Consider the following 21,390-nt stretch of genomic DNA (forward strand, 5'->3'; position numbering starts at 1 on the left):
CTGTATTGCTATTTCCAGTAATTTTATCCAGGATTAATAGAGTGCTCTATCAAATATGATTTTATCAATCCAAACTTAGGTCCCCTGGTCATCTCCTTTAGATATGGACCAGTGCCTTCGGTTATCTTTGCTTAAGGTGATTACCAAGTTTAGAAGACCATGATATTAGAGAGAGAGAAGCACCATTATTTACCGTAGATGCCGCGCTTCCATTACATAATGTAGTGACTTAAGAACTACCTCCTTCAGGGGTCCCAGTACCTGCTGTTGAGGTGATCTTCTCTGTCAGTCACTGAGAACAGCTTCACCATCAACAAGAATCCCAGGGCTGTTAGTAATTCATCCTTAAACGTGATTTCACCTTCCCAGCTTTATGTTGAAAGCTAGTCCATTTGTAGAGCGCGGATTTTGAATGAAAAATAGATTAAGGTAGCAAGAAAATAAAAAATATTTTCAAGGTGAGCCCTTTCATTTTATAGTTTACTGTGATGTGCGGCTATCCAGGTTTGCCTGAGTGCCAAAAAGATAAGGAAATTTTGGGCTCTTTCTGGGAGGGAAATAGACCAGACTTTGAAAGTGTAGGGCCAAAGTCATTCATGAAATAGGCCCAAGATTTCAGTGGAAGTCATCGCCTAGTACTGTATACTGTCAGTGGAAGGACTAATTGCCTTCACCAAGACAACTAACTACTGTTCAGTTTTAAGCAATTTCTTTCTAAAATATTTCTGTGCGTAAAGGCTGAATGACGTCGTACTTTGCATAATCCAGCAACTTTACGAGCAGATATTAGGTGGATCATTATAATTCTTATAAAACGCAAATCTCCATAATTTAATTATCGGTGAAATGAACGCAGTCTGCCCATTTTGTGTCAGTCTGACGATTTCTTCTTCTGAAACTCTCATGTCGACAAAATTGTTTGACTAATCTGGAATGATCTTCTGAAGTTTTGTATTTTGAAATCAAGTACCTGTGACCTCTCTCTTAATAAGATTAATCAAACGGTATGATGGTTTTTCCATTCAAACAGTCAAAACCCTGACTTGTGGAAAGATGTTTGGCTATAGCCACATAGTACTGTATCTTTTTATGGTGCCATAAGAATTTCTAGTGAGTATCCTTGCAGCTAAAATGAAGGTAGTACTGTAAATCTAGAAATAAATCGGCAGGACGACAGACACTCACCATGGCTGTCGGGGAGATGCTGTGAGGAAGAGCCAATGGAATGTTCAGGACGCCGGTGACTTTCCCGTCCGGTGAAGCTTGCAGAGGCTCCACCAGGTGTTCTTCACTGAAGGGCAATTCGCTGGGCGTCAGCTGATACTCTTTTGTACTGGTGTGTTGAATTTGTCCTCGAGAAATAACCTGAAAGTTTAAAATTCAGACATTTTTTCATGATATAACCAGAGAAGCTTTCCATTTTTTAAAAACTACGATGCGTTTAATGTAAGAACCCTCGTGTCTTAATATTCTCATTATCTACGATTTCTATTCCTTCATATTTGAGTACAATTGAAGAATCCAAAATAAGAATATTTAAAATTACTGAAACATAAAACTGACTGTTTTACACGAAATCATAATAATGTTTATAATTGTCGTTATATGACAAAACTGAAGATGAGCTCTCAAATTCTGAAATACACAACAATATTCCCCCCCCCCCATACCACTCCTCTCTCCTCTCCTCCTCTCTCTCTCTCCTCTCTCTCTCTCTCTCTCTCTCTCTCTCTCCCTCTCTCTCTCTCGTGTCCATATACTCCTTCTTCTGTGTAACACAGCAAAGCAAATGGTAGTATCTTAGTTCAAACAGCATCTAACTTTGATGACTAAGATTTACCATTTCCAGACGAAGATAAACAACAAGCAGAATTTGTGAATGAAGAATATGACTTGAATTACTTAAGCGAGGCCAAGAAAACGTCAAAAAATGTTATCATGAGTCTTCCTAGACTGTGACTCTGCCGTAGAACTAGAAAATAGAAGGTCCAAACCTATCAGCAAAACCTCCAACGCCCAGAATGTTCACTCTTGGATCATTTAACAGGACATATTGGCATTTTACGTCATGAGAAGTGGATGGTGGTAGAGGAGCGACAGCCTATGCATCCATGTTGTGCATGAAAGAACTTATCTCAGACCACAAATGAGGCATTTTTTCGCAGTACATTTCCGTAACATATTGTTCGTCCTAATGATACTGAGTTCCAAAGTTCAGTAAACGCCTCTAGGTCATTAAACTTGAATGGCAGAGATGGAGGTACAAAAAAAAAAAAATGAGCATCCAAGCCTCGAAGGAAAAGATCTTTACAAACAAGGCCGTTTAAATTCACCTAATTAATAAGATGTTATTTGTAAAGATTTTATATATCTGACCAACATCGTTTATTATCCATTTTGATTACTAATCTTAGCTTGGGGCTCCGCTCAAGTGATGGTCAAATCTGTTTTACTGACTATACCACGTTCTGCTATCGTTCGTTAGCACAAGAAGAATACAGTCAGCAATTACTGAAAGTTTAGGTAATTTTCATATTTAAAACTGTTAAAAATAGAACATGATAAAGATTTTCTGTCAAAAGTTTCAAATGAGTTCTAGAGCGCAAATTTACTGAAAACCAATGGATAAGAAGTTGGATACCATTTACAAGATTCGACACAGAGTGAATTTTTTAACCGCTGAGGAATGCCGTTTGGACTCTTGCCATGAGGAAGAGAGACACGTCTGCATTTCTCTTTTCTTTCTTTTTTTTTTTTGCAAAATAAACCTTTATGATTCTATATGTAGGGTTGACAAAAGAACTAAGCAATCAAGACAGCAACTGCATCTCAGTAATGGCCAAGAGCTTACCTGGACAGTTATCTTTGCAGATGGCTGGCTGGCTGCGAACAACAATGTCAAAGAATGTTCCAAAGACTTATTTGGAGAGCATTTAAGCTCCTCCTCCGGGGAAAAGATTAATATTGATGAATTGGAAGGCGAATAGAAATGTTCCACATTCTTTGAGAACGAAGCAGCCTCCAGGTCAGCACGGTAGTTGAGTGTTTTCATCTGGAAAAGGGATACGAGTCTAAAGAAGAACGTTTTCGGTCCAAGTGTGCTCCCAGGTTTAGGCACCTATTAATTCTGTAGCTAATTCTAGCATTGTGAGATACAGCACTGCGAATGAAAAAGCGCTGCTCATGGATTTGGAGGGCAATTTGGATATCACAGATAATAAGAGAAACAAAAGTGACAAGGTCTGACATTAACAAAAAATAGGGGAAATATTAGATCTCACAGAAATTATTGCCAACTGCATGGACAGCTAGTGTTAATCAAAGAGATGATATGTCATGTTAATCAGGTGACTGCTATTGAAAAATCAGATAAGCTTCTTGGAAAGTTCCTTATTTTGTCTGAGGAAAGCAACTGTCCCAGACATGCACGGATATATTAAAACAATTTAGTAATTACACTAATTCTGTCACACTCACAAATACCTACTTTAGTCATGATATGGAAGCCAATTTTGTAAACAAATTGCAAGTATTCTGAGGTCAAGCCACTTGCGCATTTCAACTGACAAGGGCTTCTAAACTTACTGACAGAAGATAATTTGCTGCAAATGTTGTATACTCCTGAACTAAGAAAAGTGAAATCCTACTCTTTGCTATCAACTCGTAGCAGGGTAACAGAATGTTTATTATATCTCAGTCATGCATACTAAACCTGCTTAACCAAGACAAAAGTATTACAGAATATGAAATAGCGTAAAATTTGCTAAAACAAGACTTACAAATATCCTGTTTGACTTATAATTGGGAAGAACTGCAGTGATAACTCCATCATCAGGTGTTGTCATGTTTTTGCATTTTCCAGCCGCACACACCTCTAGTTGTACACCACTGGCTGGAGCACCATCAGGCTGTTCTGCTCTGACCTGCGTTTTCATAGTAAAGAAACATTTCAATTCATATATGTCACAAAATTAAAATTAGATTTCTACATTAATTCTCAGACAAGCTTGCATTCAAATAGTAGGTCCACCTATCAATATTTTCTTTATTTTCTCTGCACTCAGAAGAAATCCAGCTGGAGTAGCTTTCCATCAATAAGTTACCTTAACAGTAAATGGGAGGTTAGGCTTCATATAGTTGTCAACATAAAGCTCCCTCAGATCAACAGGATTTCTTGTTATGGATACAGAAGAAACTGCAGACCTTTGGACACCTGTACCCTCCTCCTCAAAGGTAACTTCTACAGGCATGTAATTAACATGGCAATCAATCACTTGCATCTCTTCAGTGGTGAATTCAAAATCCTGGCAACCTGTGATCTGGAATCCAAATTTGACATATAAACTTCTTACGATATTTAAACGAACATCACTTATAAGGAATGTACTGAAAAAACTCATAATATTAGTAAAGAACAATTAAAATACTAATTAATACAGAAAGGGGCAAAAACTACTTTATAGGTACACAGTACGCCGTCAAGTAGTGTTAGAGAACATCAATTTGACAGGAATACGTACAGCACAGTCGAAATCCACTTATAACTCTCTCTTGGTTACTTTTGAAATGGATAAGTCACTGTCATTTCTGGCTGGGCCAGATGTACTTGTCATGCAGAATTCCCTTTATGTAGCTGCGATTTATATGAATTTAGTATCAAGGGGCATTTTCAGCTTGAATTTGGAAAGTATAAAGAGACCACATGTTAGTTTGTGTCAAAACAATCATAGATAGTCGTGCTGTATGTACTTAGCTATTCAATGCATGGCACTGTTAAACCCAAGAGGTCGAATAATGGCCAGAATAGAAGCCCATTGGGCAGAAGTTTTTCCAAAGGGAAAATCCTGATATTCGAGAGCACAAAAAGGCACATGAAACTTAGTGTCAAAACTATCACGAACAGCCACGGGTATAGTACATAGCTACCTTTGACACCATTCTCAGCAAAATTTTCGAAGGAATATCAAAAGTGAAACTAAGGCTCATAAGTGATTCTCGTTAATGTCGTTCAGCCAATGGAGGTGTTCCTCCTCACCTGAAGATCAGCCTTAAACGTCATGACTTTGATAGGCTTAAAGTGGCTTTATTCTCCTTTAATCTTAGCGGCTTATTACTGACCTGAGTCTTTTTTACATCTTTTTATTCTGTTGATGTCGTTTGCTTAGAATGCCTTAAAGGTGACAAATAGTGCTCTCTTTTGGTTTGTTTCCCATGGCCATAATACTGGGCTCCTTTTATGTATATATACACATACATATATGCACTATGAAAAAATTGTTAGGAGAGGGTAGAAAGTCTGGTGGAAGAGAGAATACGAACGGAAGTACAGTAAAAGGATTGAAAGGGGTTGCAGCTAGGGGCATAAGGACGCTGCAAAGAACCTCAAGTAATGCCTATAGTGACCACGTGAGGTTCACTATAGTCATCATCCCCTTCAGGGCTGAATTTAATAGACCCCTGGTTTTTTTATCTTTCATATTAAATCATTTCTAGCCCCCTGTAGAGTCTCCTGAGCAAAACATACCTTGTTAAAAGTAATCGATCATTTTCTTTCTATTATTTCCTTTTTGGTGCTTCAAAGCTTCTTATCGCTTCCTATACTTAGCGGTGAGTTGATCTCAACAGCTCATGTCTCAGTCATAATATAGAACGAGTGCTTCTCTAAATTCGTGATCTTTCCACATTGCAGTGAACATGTTTAGAGAACCATTCATACTCGTCTGTGCCTCAAAGAAAGTAACAAATACTGGACTATGTGGCATAATTATACTTTCGTGTGAAAACAGTTGTTAGAATATGTAGTTTACAATTTAACAACCAAACATATATTAGTTCTGTCTTTCCATTCATCACATTATGGATGCGCAAAAACCACTGAAACCTCCTTGACTTATTAAAGGCCCCTACACACGATCAATTTTTTCGTCAATTAATTGATATCAATTTATTGACGTCAATGAATTGATGGAGAAATTGACCGTGTGTAGGGGACATTGATATCAATTTAATTGAAACAATTTCGTTGAATCAATTCATTGAGAGATCAAAGATCCTTTGATATTTATTGATGGGTCTTCAATAAAACAATCAGACTGATAGCTTGTGGAGAAGTTCTGGAGAGGAATTTCATATATTGAAAAGAATTTCCAATGGCTAAAAATCGCAATGTGATACTGAGACGCGCATTTGGAGAAATGGCTTCTCGCATGGTAGTATTTTGTTTGACTATCATTGGCATCACTAAATTTAGAAGTTCATCGTAAGATTCGGCGTCCATTCTGAGGAAATTCCTGTAATCGTCTGGCTCGTCGTCCCTTTAATTCCTTCAGCAATCGTGTATGTCCTAGTACCCTTCGACAGAGATACCATTTCTTCGCCCACTTACTCCTCTTCTTTCGCTTTGGAGTGTCCAGAGCAAGCACTATTCCTAGAGCCACAGATGCTTTCATCTCGAAGTTATGAATCAAACTGAAAATTGAAGTAAAATCATTGACCGTGTGTAGGCACAGTGATTTCCTCAATTTCATTGTCGTCAATAAATTGATATCAATTAAATGACGAAAAAATTGATCGTGTGTAGGGGCCTTTTATAAAGGCTGCAGGCATATTTGCTGGTAAATCATTAAAACCATTATCTGTGCAGAGCAGTCGCTACACATTGTTAAACCCAGGTAAGAAGTGACTGCCCTTTTTCATCTGCAGCAGCAGCAGTCTGTTTAGGAAGGTTAAAACGGACGTTTTAAAGCATCTTCAGCGACATGAAACAAGTAAAATATGCGGCGGAGTTTCTTCGGCGCAACAGTGTTTTCTGTACAGCCGCTACAGCATGTAATCAAGCATGTAATCGGTATAATGCTGTATGATCCGTGGCCCATGAGACTTTAACCACGGCCTGGTGATGGCCTGGCCTATATAGTTGCCAAAAGCACGATTATGGCTGACGTCAACCTTAAACAAAATAAAAACTACTGAGGCTAGAGGGCTGCAACGTGGCATATTTGATGATTGGATGATCAACATAACAATTTGCCGCCCTCTAGCCTCAGCAGCTTTTTAGATCTGAGGAAGAAAAGAAAAAAGTGGGGACAGACAGAAAATTTAGGAATGACAGAAAGTTGGGAAGGACCGAAAAGTGGGGATGAACAGAAAAAGTGGGAACGGATAGAAAAAAGTGGTTAGTGTGTATCAAAATCTCATTTGTTCCTGCCCTAACATCCTCCTCCTCAGGGATGCTGAAGATATTGTCTCAATGGATGGACTCGGCTGATGATGAATCGTTGTTCAGTAGCATACTCACCTCAAGGCTACTGTTGAAGGCCATCTTCGATGTGAAACTGCAGTTTCACCAGGAGCAGCTAAATCACATTTCCTTTGGGTCTTTCTGTGCTTTGTGATGATAGCGAAGTTGCTGCAGCTATAGGGCAAAGGCAGTAGCAGGGGTAATGCTATACAGGGTAATGAAGCAAGGATCTGGATGAAGGGCGCCTAGACTATATGTGGGACAGGAAACACAGGGGACAAGGTCGAAAGAGCCTTGGAAAGGTTGTGAAGTAAACTAATGGGTTAAGGCCTAACCCATCAAAGTACTATAATAAAACACTTATTTTTTATCAACTACTTTAACATTAAGTTAGATGTTTCATAGTTCAGTATTTATTTCCTTTCTTGTTGTACAGTCGGTGATGAATGGTTGTTGAAACGAGTCCAATGTTTCGTGGGGAAAGTAAAGGTTTCACAGGAGTAGTATTACTCTTGTAAATCCAGCGTGGCCTATGTTAATCAACTGTTTAGTAACCCTGTTCTCAGGAGACTCTACGGTAAGCTAGAAATGATGGAATATAAAATAACAAGAAGCCAAGAGTCTATTACATTTAGCCCTGTGGGGGTGATGCCTATAGTGCACCTCACATGGTGTACTATAGGCATTACTCCGAGTTCTTTGCAACATCCCTTCAGGCCCCGTCTGCAACCCCTTTCATTCCTCCAACTGAACTTCTGTTTGCATTCTCTTTCTTCCATATTACTTTCCACCCTCTCCTAACAATTGTTTCATACTGCAACTGCTTTGAGGTTTTCCTCCTGTCACAGTTTTAAAGCCTCCTTTAATCTCAACTTCCTTTTCATCGCTGAATGAACTCATAGTTCCCAGCGCTTGGCCTAAATTTTATAATTCGGTTCCCATTACAATTAAAAATGTATGCTTGAAAGACAATACAATGCCTAAATATTCAACAATTATAATATATATATATATATATGTGTATATATATATATATATATATATATTATATGTATATATTATATATATATATATATATAATATATATACATATATATATATATATATATATATATATATATATATACATTATATATAGATATATATTATTATAAAACGTTTCGCACATCAACTTTGTGCATCTTCAGTCTGTTGAAAGAGAAATGCATATATTAAAAAAACTAAAAATAAGGATTCACAATAGTATTCATGTTAAAATGCAATAAAAATATAAACAGTTAAAAAGAGAGAAGAAGAACCACTGAGGTACCAACCAACTAGAGTGGAAGGAAAGCAAGGAATGATTTTTGAGAGAGCCAGGTCCAAGACGTTGACTATGCCAGATGTAGAGGTGAAGCCAAAGTGTTGTTATTCAAAGGGGGAACCAGTCTTTTAATAATTAACGATTCTAAGGTAGTCAGGTGGTCCGGGTCTTTAGTCTAACCTATTATCGAGAAGTCCTGTTTCGATACATTTATTTTGCATTTAGCGGCATGATTCTTGACATTAGAAAATTCAGGATTACTAATTCTTTTACCTGTTCTATAACTGAAACCCATATGGCTGCAATATCTCACCTGCAGTAATCTTCGAGTAGATCCCACGTAAGTTGCAGGGCATCCTGCGCATTTGAATTTATATACAACGTTGGATCTCATAAAGGCCTGCAGACGATCTTTGAAACTAAAAAGTGAGCCAATTTTGCAAGGATTATTAGAGATAAGTTTAATTATTTGTGTTCTATTATTTGTGTGAGTCTGAGATAAAACTTCGAGTTTGTTATATATGGAATCGACGCATTAGCTTCTTTGGGACATCCATTAGCGGAGAAGGTGGTTGGATATAGTTACCTACTAATTTATTAATTATATTATGTACAATGTTTTTGGGATAGGAGTTTTTTTTTTAAAAAAGGTTATTAAAAATTCCATTTCGTTATGAAAAATTTGCCGGTTGGATGAGTATTTCAAAGCTCTATAGACCAGTGTGTATATGGTATTAATTTTAAAGGTTTTCTGACAAGAACTATAGAAGTTATTGGCTAATCCCGTGAACGTTTTTTTTCGATATACTGCAGTCGTGAATTCTGAATTGACTCTAGTGACAAGGATGTCTAGAAATGGTAATTTGTTTTCATTTTCTATCTCCATTGTGAATTTAATATTTTGATGTTAGACGTTAATATGTTCCAAAAATTTTGCTATTTGCAATTGATATCTGAAAAGTGCAAATGTGTCGTCAATAAATTGATATCAATTAATTGACGACAAAATTGATCGTGTGTAGGGGCCTTTAAAAAGGCTGCAGCCATAATGCTGGTTAAATCATTAAAACCATTATCTGTGCAGAGCAGTCGCTACACATTGTTAAACCGGCAAATTTTTCATAACGAAATGGAACTTTTAATAACCTTTTTTCAAAAAAACTCCTATCCCAAAAACATTGTACATAATATAATTTATAAATTAGTAGGTAACTATATCCAACCACCTCCTCCGCTAATGGATGTCCCAAAGAAGCTAATGTATGCGTCGATTCCATATATAACAAACTCGAAGTTTTATCTCAGACTCACACAAATAATAGAACAAGAAATTCCTTGTCTCAAAATTAAACTTATCTCTAATAATCCTTGCAAAATTGGCTCACTTTTTAGTTTCAAAGATCGTCTGCAGGCCTTTATGAGATCCAACGTTGTATATAAATTCAAATGCGCCGGATGCCCTGCAACTTACGTGGGATCTACTCGAAGATTACTGCAGGTGAGATATTGCAGCCATATGGGTTTCAGTTATAGAACAGGTAAAAGAATTAGTAATCCTGAATTTTCTAATGTCAAGAATCATGCCGCTAAATGCAAAATAAATGTATCGAAACAGGACTTCTCGATAATAGGTTAGACTAAAGACCCGGACCACCTGACTACCTTAGAATCGTTAATTATTAAAAGACTGGTTCCCCCTTTGAATAACAACACTTTGGCTTCACCTCTACATCTGGCATAGTCAACGTCTTGGACCTGGCTCTCTCAAAAATCATTCCTTGCTTTCCTTCCACTCTAGTTGGTTGGTACCTCAGTGGTTCTTCTTCTCTCTTTTAAACTGTTTATATTTTTATTGCATTTTAACATGAATAATATTGTGAATCCTTATTTTTAGTCTTTTAATATATGCATTTCTCTTTCAACAGACTGAAGATGCACAAAGTTGATGTGCTAAACGTTTTATAATAAATATTGGCCTTCATGTGAAGTATCAATGGACCTCCTGAATCTCTTTATGTCTGCGCTCCTGTTATCCTTACCTATAATATATATATATATATATATATAATATATATATATATATATATATATATATATATAATACATATACTATATATATAATTTATATATATAATATTTATTCATATTACTGTAGCCAACATGTAAGTATATGTATATGGAAATGAACTGGTTTTTAAACTGGAAAGATAACTCACGTTCTGACGCCGTGTAATATCAGAGCGGCAAAGCCGATCTTCTCCATTGTTGATTTTCACGGTAACACTGCCCTTCACTGGCTGACCATAAGTGTATCTGTAGATATGAAAATGCAATGGTTAAGGAAATAGGTAACGGCGAATATGAGCAATTGACAGATCTGTTAAAGCAAATCATATCACAATAGTTCCTTGTAAATATTTCTGGTGATTACTATTATAATTCTATCTGTATGTCCAAGACAAAGCACATGTACTGATATTCATGCTATGAATAATCAGTAAATGAATGCTGTCTAGCCGGGCAACAATAACTCTCAAGTTTTTGTTATTTTCTGTCAAAATATGTGACTTCTTTAGTAGCACCAATTAAAAGTAAGATCATGAAGCTCGTATATTGTCAACAGTTTTTATTTTGGGAAAAACGAATGATCGATGCCCTCCGCTAATGGATGATATTACTGTAAGATTGTAGAAGAGAACGGGACTTGTTTTCCCGCCTCTGGGGGCTGAAGGTTGGCATTTCCCTCCAACTGAGTCAGTTTGCAACTGGCGCTCTCGCAGTATGTATCACACTGCAGTACACGCATCACTGGACACTGCGGTTTTATTAATCCTACGCAATTAACATCCTACATGGCGCAGTGAGTTACCTATGTTTACACATGTGAAGCAGAATGCCCACCCCACGAAGACCTACAGTAGCTGCCTGAAGGCCTACTGGCCTTAGAGGTGCCTATTCGCTGGCTCCTCATGATGCTGCACATGATGCTGGCACAACAGCAAAGTACGCTCGAGGTCCTCCAAACCGGTATAGCCAACGCTGCCCTAACTGGAACACGTGGATCCCCGTCTAGGGTGCCAGCATTCGCAGATCCCAAGAAATGTGAAATGGAGATGTCAACGGCCACATTTCAATCATGGCGAAGGTCTAAGGAGTGTTGGCTTTAACTTTACCAGGTGCCGGCTGATGAGACGGTCCATCACATGAGGCTATACTACACACTGGCACTGTAGCGCACCCTCGATGCCAGGTACAGTGCAACAAACTGGAGCACCCTTTCGACTGAGGAGGCACTGGATGTTGTCTCCAAACTCGTCCTTTGTGTGTCAAACCAAGCAGTTGAGTGGTTAGAGTTTTTCAGCATGATGCAAGGCCATAATGAAAATGTCAGTGATTTTTTCTTGCACAGTACTCAAAAAGCCACGGACTGTGAGTTTCAATGCCTAATTGTAATTTTAATCTTTCAGAGTATATGTTGTTAAAGAAACTTATGGTAGGATTGGGGGATCAAGTGTTTAAAAGGCAAATATTCCAATCACATTAGTCATTTGTGAGTGTCGATGCCCTACAGGCAATGTGTTGCATGTTCGAGGCTGCCAAGCAGGATCCCAGTGGTAGTCACGCCACTGAGAGAAAAGCATGCCAGGCAAGGTAGCTTATTTGTCATAACTGCCAGAAGACTGGGCATGTCAAGAAATACTGCAGGAGCAAGAAGGCACCATCGGACCCCACCACCACCACGGTGGTGACAGGGGCAATCGTTGCTGTAACACAGCTCCCCTCCCAACCAAGTGTCCTGGTCAGGGTGGCGGAGAGAGAGGGGCCCAGGTTCATGAATGTGAGTGCCGTTGCTGATACAGGGGCTCAAGTATGTGTTGCAGGCACGGAGATGCTGTCGTTCTTCAACATAAGGCCTGCGCTGCTGCAGCGTCGGGCTGTCTTAAGATATGTTGCCAACTTACAACTGGAGTGCCTGGGAACAGCAGTCTTAGGGATGCATGCCATACTCCCGCAACAGTTCCTAAGCACTGGGAAGCTGAGGTGAAGGCCCAACATGAAAAAGACATGTGAAAGGACGTCATCCAAGAAGTCCCCCTGGGAGAAGTGATGGAGTGGTGCTTGTGAATGGTCGTGGTGGCAAAGTCAGGTCACCCACAATGCACAGTGGACTATCAACTCCTGCAGAAGGGAGACACTCACATTCCAGTGCCCTTCGACATGGTATCTGGCATCCTCCAGCACTCCTACAAGACAACAACCGATGCTTACTGGGTGTTCCACCAGGTGGAACTGGACGATGAGAGCCGGTGCCTGATGACGTTCATCACGCTCTGGGGCCATTTACTGTACCACAAAACCCCTATGGGCCATTGCTCTGCCTCGGATGCCTATAGGAGATGATTTGACGACACCATAAATGACATACCACGTTAGTATAAGTGCATAGATAACACCCTTCTTTATTACAGTGGGGTTGAAGAAGCCTTCTGACACACATATGACTTCCTGGCAATGTGCGCCACAAAGGGCATCACACTTAAGACCAAAAAATTTCAACTTCTGCAGGAGAGCGGTAGAACTCATTGGGTTCTATTTGGGTTGGGAAAGCTATAAACCAACTGACGACAGCCTTGCAGCCATTCAGAAGTTACCTATGCTGCCTAAGCCCACAATTACCGATATCAGGTCATGGTTCTGCTTTGCAGACGCTCCCATCATGGAACCATTCAAGGGACCTGAAGAAGGAGCAGATGGGCAAACATGTCTTCTGGGATGGGTGTCTGCAGAAGAAATTCAGGAGTGTGCAGGACACCATCGGCAAACTGGCCAGGGATGGCCTTGCGTACTATGATAAGTCCAGCCCTACGGCTACCCTCTTGGACTGGAGCAACATTGCAGCTGCACAGCCACAGATATGCCATTCTACTATAAAGATGAGTGGAGAATTGCCCTCTGTGGAAGTAGAAACCTGTCCCCTGCCGAGGCCGGGTATGCTGCAGTAGAAGGGGAGGCCCTGGCTGTGGTGTGGTAGCTAAGGAAGGCTAGGCTGCTCCTGCTGGGATGTCCCAACCTCATCTCTATTACTGACCACTGATCCCTGTTCAAGCTCCTGGGGGACAGAGCCCTGGCAGACATCGACAACCAGGTTGTTCAGGCTAAAAGAGAAGACCCTTCAATACAGATTCATCATCAGGTATCTACCAAGAAAGAAACATTGTGTGGCTAACTTCCTGTCTCGCTACCCTGCCCTGTGTGCTGCCTCTGACGACTGTGACGTTGAGCTAGAGGATGACCTGGCAGTTGCCGTCACTGTAGCAGTGACTGAGACGCTACTTAGGGAGGGGCTCACAATGGATGAGAAGACCATCAAAGATCTGGTATATCAGTTGCTGATGGCGAGAGTGTTTGCAGGTGACTGACCCCCACGGAAGGCGAAGGAGGTGGCCTGCCTTAGGCCATTGTACGGTGTGAGAGATCGCCTTTTAATGTCAGAAAATTTAGTGCTCTACACATGCAAAGATAGGTGCATAGGGCTTGTGATACCAGAAGAATTTCGTCAGCAGGTGTCAGCAAATCTACATGCAGGTCACCAAAGGGCTCAACTCCATGCTCAGGAGAGCCAGGCAATCTGTTTATTGGCCTGGCATAGAGGGCAACCTTCAGCACCAAAGGAACAAGTGCGTTATGTGTGACACACACGCTCCATCCCTACCTGAGGAAGTGATGGTCATCACACCGCCCCCAGAATACCCCTTCCAGTGCATGGCTGCAGATATGTTAGACTCACGGGATGGCTGGAAATAGCCCATTTCCCAGGTGCTACTTCACAGAGAGTAATGTCAGTGCTAAGAGGCTATTTCACGAGATGGGGGGCACCAGAAGAAATGTCCACGGATGGAGGCACTAATCTGGTAAGCAAAGAAATGTCTGCCTTCTTTAGGAGATGGCGGGTCAAGGTGTGCCTCTCATCAGCACATTTCCCGCAATCAAATGGTAGGGCAGAAGCAGCTGTAAAAACCGCGAAAAGAATCATCAAGGTAAACACAGGGGATGGAGGCAGTCTGGACTGCAACAATGTCTCTCTTGCAATGCTGCAGTACCTGAACACACCCATCTGCAACATCAACAAGTCCCTCGCACAGTTGGCGACTGGGAAGCAATTATGAGATGGCATTCCCAAGGCAAAGTAACATTACCTGGTCGACAAGTTTTTTTTCCAATAAACGTATCAATTTCAGTAATTTTCTAGACGGTCACATGCTGAAGTCCAGTTCATGTTTGCGTCTGTTTCGTGTTTATTTCGAGATCATGTCCGTTCTTGTTGAGTTTATTCAAAGTTTATTTTTATAATAAAAATTGTAAAAATTCGTATTCTCGCATCGTTCTGCTGTCCTTGAGTAAGGGCTGGTAGCCACACCGCCACTGGTTATAATTGCACAATCGGACTGTACAGTTATAGCTGAACGTTAGTGGCGGTCTTTATTGGGATTAGTGGTGGTTCTAGACAAAATGGATTGGTGTTTCAAAGCTTCATGTAAATAGAAGAAACTTAAGGCGTAATAAAAGAGAGCCATAAAAAAGTTAGAAGAAAAGTATAACATTTACACATGAAGTTTAGGTTATTGCTATCATATTTTCAATATTTATATTGATCATAAAGAGAATTGGTTCTTCAAAACAAGACGTATCAACATCAAAACCGCGTAAAATTGTTCCTATAGACCTGTTGAAAGGGTATGATCCTCTAGTGTTCCTTTTACAGTTAATAAAATCTTCACAGGAGACCTTTTTATCAAAATCCATGGTACGTCAACATTGAGCGTAACTGAATAGGATTATTACGTCTTATAGTTTGCAAAGGTATTGACTGTTCACTGTCTAGCAAGAACTGCACAAAAGTGGAAAAGTATGAAATTTGGTAGGAGTTTTGCTAAGAATAAAAGCTTGCACGCCAATTATGAAAATATAGGGTCAGTGTTGGAAGCCAAGGTGGTAAGGTATGAGAAAAGATGAATAACTCTAGTCTTTCGATGATGGTACGATAATGTTTTTTTTTTCTTTTTCTTTTTGTCAGTATTTGGTTTTCCAACATGACGGTAGGGCACTGACCAGAAGAACGACAGCAATTCTTGTATTAATAGAGATGATGAGGCACAAAAGCAGATTTTGCATTTATCGTAGAAGTGCTTTCCAAAAACTACAAGAGGAAAACCGATGCAGCTCATGTAGTACTTAAGAGCAAAGCAAACGGAAAGTAGATGCTACAACATTCATTCCTGGAAATTTGAAATGAATAAGATGTGACTAGAATTAAGAATTACCCAGAGTTGAAAGGCAATGAGTTTAGCCAAATAAAAGCGCCAGAGCACACAATTTATGCGTGTAGAATAACTATGCATATTCCATGAGCGCTGCCACAAAATGAATTTGGCAATGTTCATCAGATAACACGCTAAAATTTTCCATTGGCTGAAACTAATGTGGTTACACTGGAAACCTAATTGGAGATTTTATACATGATTTGCATTGAGAAATCGTAGTGTTCAGCCATTCTACGTTTACAGCGAAATTCATCCTCCCTTTTAACTGCAATGAACATTTCAGAACTAGCAAGTCACAAATGTCATCACAGATTTAAGGGAGACCCATTGCAGGCAGCAGGTTCCCCCTAGCTGCTTCAGCAAGGCCGGGGAGGCGGACGAAGACAAATCCTGAGGCACATCTGACGTGGAAGGAATGTCTCAAGGCTCAGAACCCCGGAAAGGAGCATAAAATCGTCATATAACTAAGAAAGTTTCCATCGATGAGTGTCAGATTTGCCTCCAACACAGATTTGAACTTTTCTGATTGCTTCTGCATCTGAAATGAATTGACGCTTATTTTTATTTTCACTGTTTGGAGTCCAGCATGGAGTTACCTGCTTGACTAAGTAATAGGAATGCACAAAATATGAAACAATAGAACTCTAGTTTACCTCACCATTATGTGTAACATGGTTAATGAAAATAAATGTCTCTCAAAGAATCACTTACGTGGCGCAGACGCTGAACTTGAATGTTGCATCTGTAGACAAGACATAAGGAGGAGTCTTGATATTTACATCGAACCTGGGCAGCACATATTCTCCAACTTTGAAATTCCGCGTTTTGGAATTGCCCTCGCCTGTCTTCAGTCGGATGTGGTAGAACCCCTTCAAACAAAACAACGGTTAGATTAATTAACAAAACTGACCGATGGAAAGTTCGAAAGCGAACCAGACAAAAAATGACCCAAATGAATCAAAGTCTCTCTCAGGGCAACTGTTTTTGTTAGGTAGCAAACTGAGGCTACTGCTGAAGGGAGGGAGCATCCTGTTGAAGACCTTTAAGAACTGACTTCATTAAAGAGCTTAACAAAATAAAATTTTAGGATCAACGAAGAACATCCACTCATGAGTAAGTACGATTTTTCTAGTCCAATAACAAACATTTGCGCTTATTGAGAGCTACAAGACTATCAATGAATATTCAAGAAAAGCAACGGTTTTAAGAAGTACGATTTTTCTAGTCCAATAACAAACATTTGCGCTTATTGAGAGCTACAAGACTATCAATGAATATTCAAGAAAAGCAACGGTTTTAAGAAGAACGTCATTCTCGTAACTGAACTGACAGAACTTTCGTCGTAATTAAATTCCTGTTCATTCATTTAAGAGATACCACGAGTAAAAATAATCTGATCGTTAATTTTTCACGTAACATATTTTGTCAACAAATCATTGAATACTGAAGGTCCTAATGAAAACTATCAATAACTTGTACAAGACTGGTATTATCTATTTCCCTAATGTTATTCTTATTATGAAATCATTACCATTTTCAGATTTGTTTCAATTCATTCGCGTCAGCAGTGGGGCACTAAACTGAGTGAAGCCCTATTAATCGAAGATACGTGTTTATCATTTTAACATCTAGTCATGCGGGTCATTCATTAGAACCGAGAATTTCCATCACGTAGTAAATCTTAAACTGGTTGGTAAAGATGTTCAGTTTCGTTAGTTCGAAGTGACCCGGATATGGATGGCTACTTTACCTCTTCCGGCTCATCAACAAGATCCATAGAAAGGTGAACGATGCCTTGCGAGTTGTCGACATCCAGCCATTGGGCAATGCGTTCTTGGAAGGGGTTCAATCCAGAACTCGGATACTGAAAAAGAAAAGCAAAATCTGCCAAATTCATATTTCTGAGGCATTGGGAAAGTTCCTTACCCCTCGCTTGACGTTCAATGAGTTACAGATGAGGGTCAAACTTGCATTTCTTATACATAAGCCTAACCGCAAGGTCGAACACACTTTCTGGCCCCCTATGGATGGAGCCGTTATAACTGACGAAAAAAATATTATCGGCTTCATACAAAGTCGAGAAAATAAGGTAACAAGATTTTGTAACTTCCCATCTTGATTTGTCTTAGTGATTATAGTTTTTTTCATTAACAATGAGCATTATACTTATTTTGGTGTATGTAAATCCGTCACACAAAACAGGATTATCATCATGAAAGAATCTTGAACAGCCTGTGAGTGTATTCTGAAATATGAATGCACTGGGACTGGGTTAAATCGCATCGGAATATTCCAGACAGTCACTCGTGGGAACTCACATTTTTCGTCGAAACATTTAAGATGGGACCAGTAACAGTTAGTAGCCTGAACTGCACCGTTTCCCCAGGCTGGTATTGATGTTTGTCAGACTGGATAAACACACTCTCCTTTGACCTGGGCCGCAGTCGTACGTGACCAGAATGGTCGAGATCCTTGCCACTCAAACTGCCGGTGACATTGATTCTTCCTTGATAGAAGTCGGAATCCGACACCTCAAGATCACGACAAAATTCGGCCTTTCCTGGAAGGAAAAATACGAAGCTAAGTCAGACTTCGTGTTCAGTAAATGCTTTGCCAGTTGATAGAAAATAGATATAAGAAATAACATATCTTCTGGTAAGTTGGAATCTGAAATATGATGACAGTTTCCGAGAGTCATCTATCACAGTTTTCAGTAAATATACATACACAATGGAGATCGAATTGAGTTATCTGTATAACATGTTTTAAAAATACCAGCACGATGATAAAGATAAAAAGCTTACATCACCCTTTATGTCTCTATTACGCAAACACCTCCTGTCTTTTGTTGCCCTTTCTTTAATAGAATAAAACGTTTAAACAAGTACAGTAGGGTTTTAGTCTTGTCAACGTTAGAACCAGGACTTTTGCAAGTCATCCTTGAAATTTATATTTTTAACTTTTGATTTATTCATCACACCTAATTCCTGAAGTCTATATAAAGGCTCCGCTTTCAATGTGATGGCTGTTGCCTTCTGAGGCCTCCCCATCCATTTTTATAAATTTCTGTGTCCACTTACTCAGTTACATTGCATTCTGCACACTAATATAATTCGACAACGTCTCTGTCAGTAGCATTTTCATCGCCTCCTATAAACTGCTTCCTCTTCCTAAAATCTCCACTCAAGTGCTACATCAAGTAGGGCTAGGTCTTCCAACTCTCCTGTGAGCCCGAGTCTAGATGACAATATGACGACGATCCGGACTCAGGAAGTGAATGAGCCGCCTCTCTGGCCAGCCTTTGCTAAGTCCAGTGGCCTCACTTTTCAGACGACATCGATGACTTCAAAGTATTATACAACGGTAGCAGTGGCAGTGTTGACAGAATTGTCGAATTTTTGTTAATTAATAAATAATGTTCGGATGTGAATCAGGACCGGCAGTTTCTCTTCCAGAATTGGAAGATAATTATTTAGATTGCTTGAGTACGTTGAGTGATGGAAACATTTTCTGCCGCTGGTGAAATCAATATTTTAGAATGCTGTGGCTTGTCATCACCTCAACTTACTACGAGCTAACCGTTAGAAAGAGGACAGTTAATTAATATTCCCTGATGAAATCGAACCACCATGGAGATGTAGATCATTATCTAATAAAACTATGTAAAGTTGAAAGCATTTAAAAAAAGTGGAAGAGGACACTAAAATAATGCAAGTGATATGATGCCGGTGGATTCACTGATTAGATTTATGATTTACAAATCACTAAAGTTGTACTCCCATGCACGAACCGGATGTAACTGAATTCACGCTTGACTAGTTCTTGCAGATTCGCCTTTGCTCTCTGGAATCTGGTTTTCAAACGACAGGAGGTATCACAGTCCCCACACCTATACTTACATATCAGTGAGTTTTCTATATTTTGAACAATTACCAACAGTACAGCGTTTGTTAAGAGGATAAGTGAATGGACTTGGGGACCACAATTCTCAAAGCCATACTTCAAATTCCATTTTTTTTTTTTTTTTTTTTTTTTTTTGTGGGGGGTAACAATGACTGTACGTGGAATTTCTAGTACGATATTGTTGGTGAAGCTGTGCTCAATATTGAACAAATTTCAGAAGATGGAACACCCAACACAAACACACACTACCAATATATATATATACTATAATGATGTATATTTATATAGATATAAATGGCTATATATACATACATATATATATAGATACTAATATATATATATATATAGATATATATACATATATATGTATATGTATATATATATTTATGGATATACATACATATATATATATATATATATATATACTATATATATATATATTGATAGTATATGTATATATATATACATTTATATATCTACAATAAATATATATATATCATATATATGATGCATATAACACACACACACATATTATATATATATATATATATATATATATATATATATATATAGTGTGTGTGTGTGTGTGTGTGTGTTTTCTATATTTGTCTATCTATATATATATATATATATGTATATATATAAATGCATATATACATATACTATATATTATATATATATATATATATAAATATATATGGTCTCTATATATATAGATAGACAAACTTATGAAACACACCCACCAAACCACACACACACACCGCACACCCAACCATATAATATCTATATTATATATATATATCATATCTATATATAAATATGTATATTATATAATGTATATATGTGTGTGTGTTGTTGTGTGGTGTGGGTTTCTAATTTATTGTTCTATCTATATATATAGAGAAAACCAAATCTACCAATGAATGTTGTATATATATATTATATATATTATTATATATATAATATATATATATATTATATATATATATAACTTTCATTGGATTGGATAGAGTGGCTTTCTCATTGTTAACCAGCTTTTTTATAGTTTCATATTTTCTTCACTTCATTGTTTAGGTTACTTATAGACGCATTCGGGTAATGGGGTTCTTCCATTTACTCTCGTATTCATACACGTCACAGCTGTTTCATCAACCTATACATATTGATGTCATCAAGCTACTAATACAATTATGGCGTTTTGTAACGCCATGAGGACGGAAAGGCTGTACATTTGCCAAAGACCTAGTTTTAAGTATTTTCAAAAGACTGTGGTAAAATGTTGACAAAAGAATTAGGTGCCATCATTTGAAAATAAGTAATTATTTATGCATATTATACATAAATAATATTAATGACACATGTATAATTTCTACAATTTTATTATGCACTCCTGTCCGCGTGTTTGAGGTCTTGTTCCACGTGGTTGAAAGGGTGTCTCCTCCACGAGAGCCTTAAGGATCTGTCTTTGGATGTTATGGTTGGGGCGTTGCATGGCGATGCTGACTGCTTCTGCTATCAATAAATGGGAGGTGTTTAAATGCAAGAAGAGAATGCCCTGATGCATATAAACGATCTGTGGTAAATGCGTACATAAAACGCGCCGTAACACACTGTTCAACGTG

General features: G+C 38.7%; 2 protein-coding genes across 3 annotated transcripts in view; both read right to left on the reverse strand.

Moving 5' to 3' along the window:
• The window catches only part of LOC135206070 (murinoglobulin-2-like), a 36,885-nt gene extending 19,194 nt beyond the window's left edge, over positions 1–17,691 (reverse strand). Inside the window, exons 1-7 of the mRNA XM_064237268.1 lie at positions 17,616–17,691; positions 16,577–16,734; positions 10,760–10,856; positions 4,104–4,319; positions 3,780–3,923; positions 2,852–3,052; positions 1,186–1,365 (exon numbers count right to left, since the gene is read on the reverse strand). Of these exons, the coding sequence (XP_064093338.1) occupies positions 1,186–1,365; positions 2,852–3,052; positions 3,780–3,923; positions 4,104–4,319; positions 10,760–10,856; positions 16,577–16,734; positions 17,616–17,642 (1,023 nt within the window). The 5' untranslated portion in view covers positions 17,643–17,691. The remainder of the gene's footprint in view (positions 1–1,185; positions 1,366–2,851; positions 3,053–3,779; positions 3,924–4,103; positions 4,320–10,759; positions 10,857–16,576; positions 16,735–17,615) is intronic.
• LOC135206041 (alpha-1-inhibitor 3-like) overlaps positions 1–21,390 on the reverse strand; it is a 168,601-nt gene that overhangs the window by 118,067 nt on the left and 29,144 nt on the right. The gene's annotated exons all lie outside the window — the stretch shown is intronic.

The sequence above is a fragment of the Macrobrachium nipponense genome, chromosome 11, assembly GCF_015104395.2.
Source record: "Macrobrachium nipponense isolate FS-2020 chromosome 11, ASM1510439v2, whole genome shotgun sequence".
In the NCBI taxonomy this organism is placed as follows: domain Eukaryota; kingdom Metazoa; phylum Arthropoda; class Malacostraca; order Decapoda; family Palaemonidae; genus Macrobrachium; species Macrobrachium nipponense.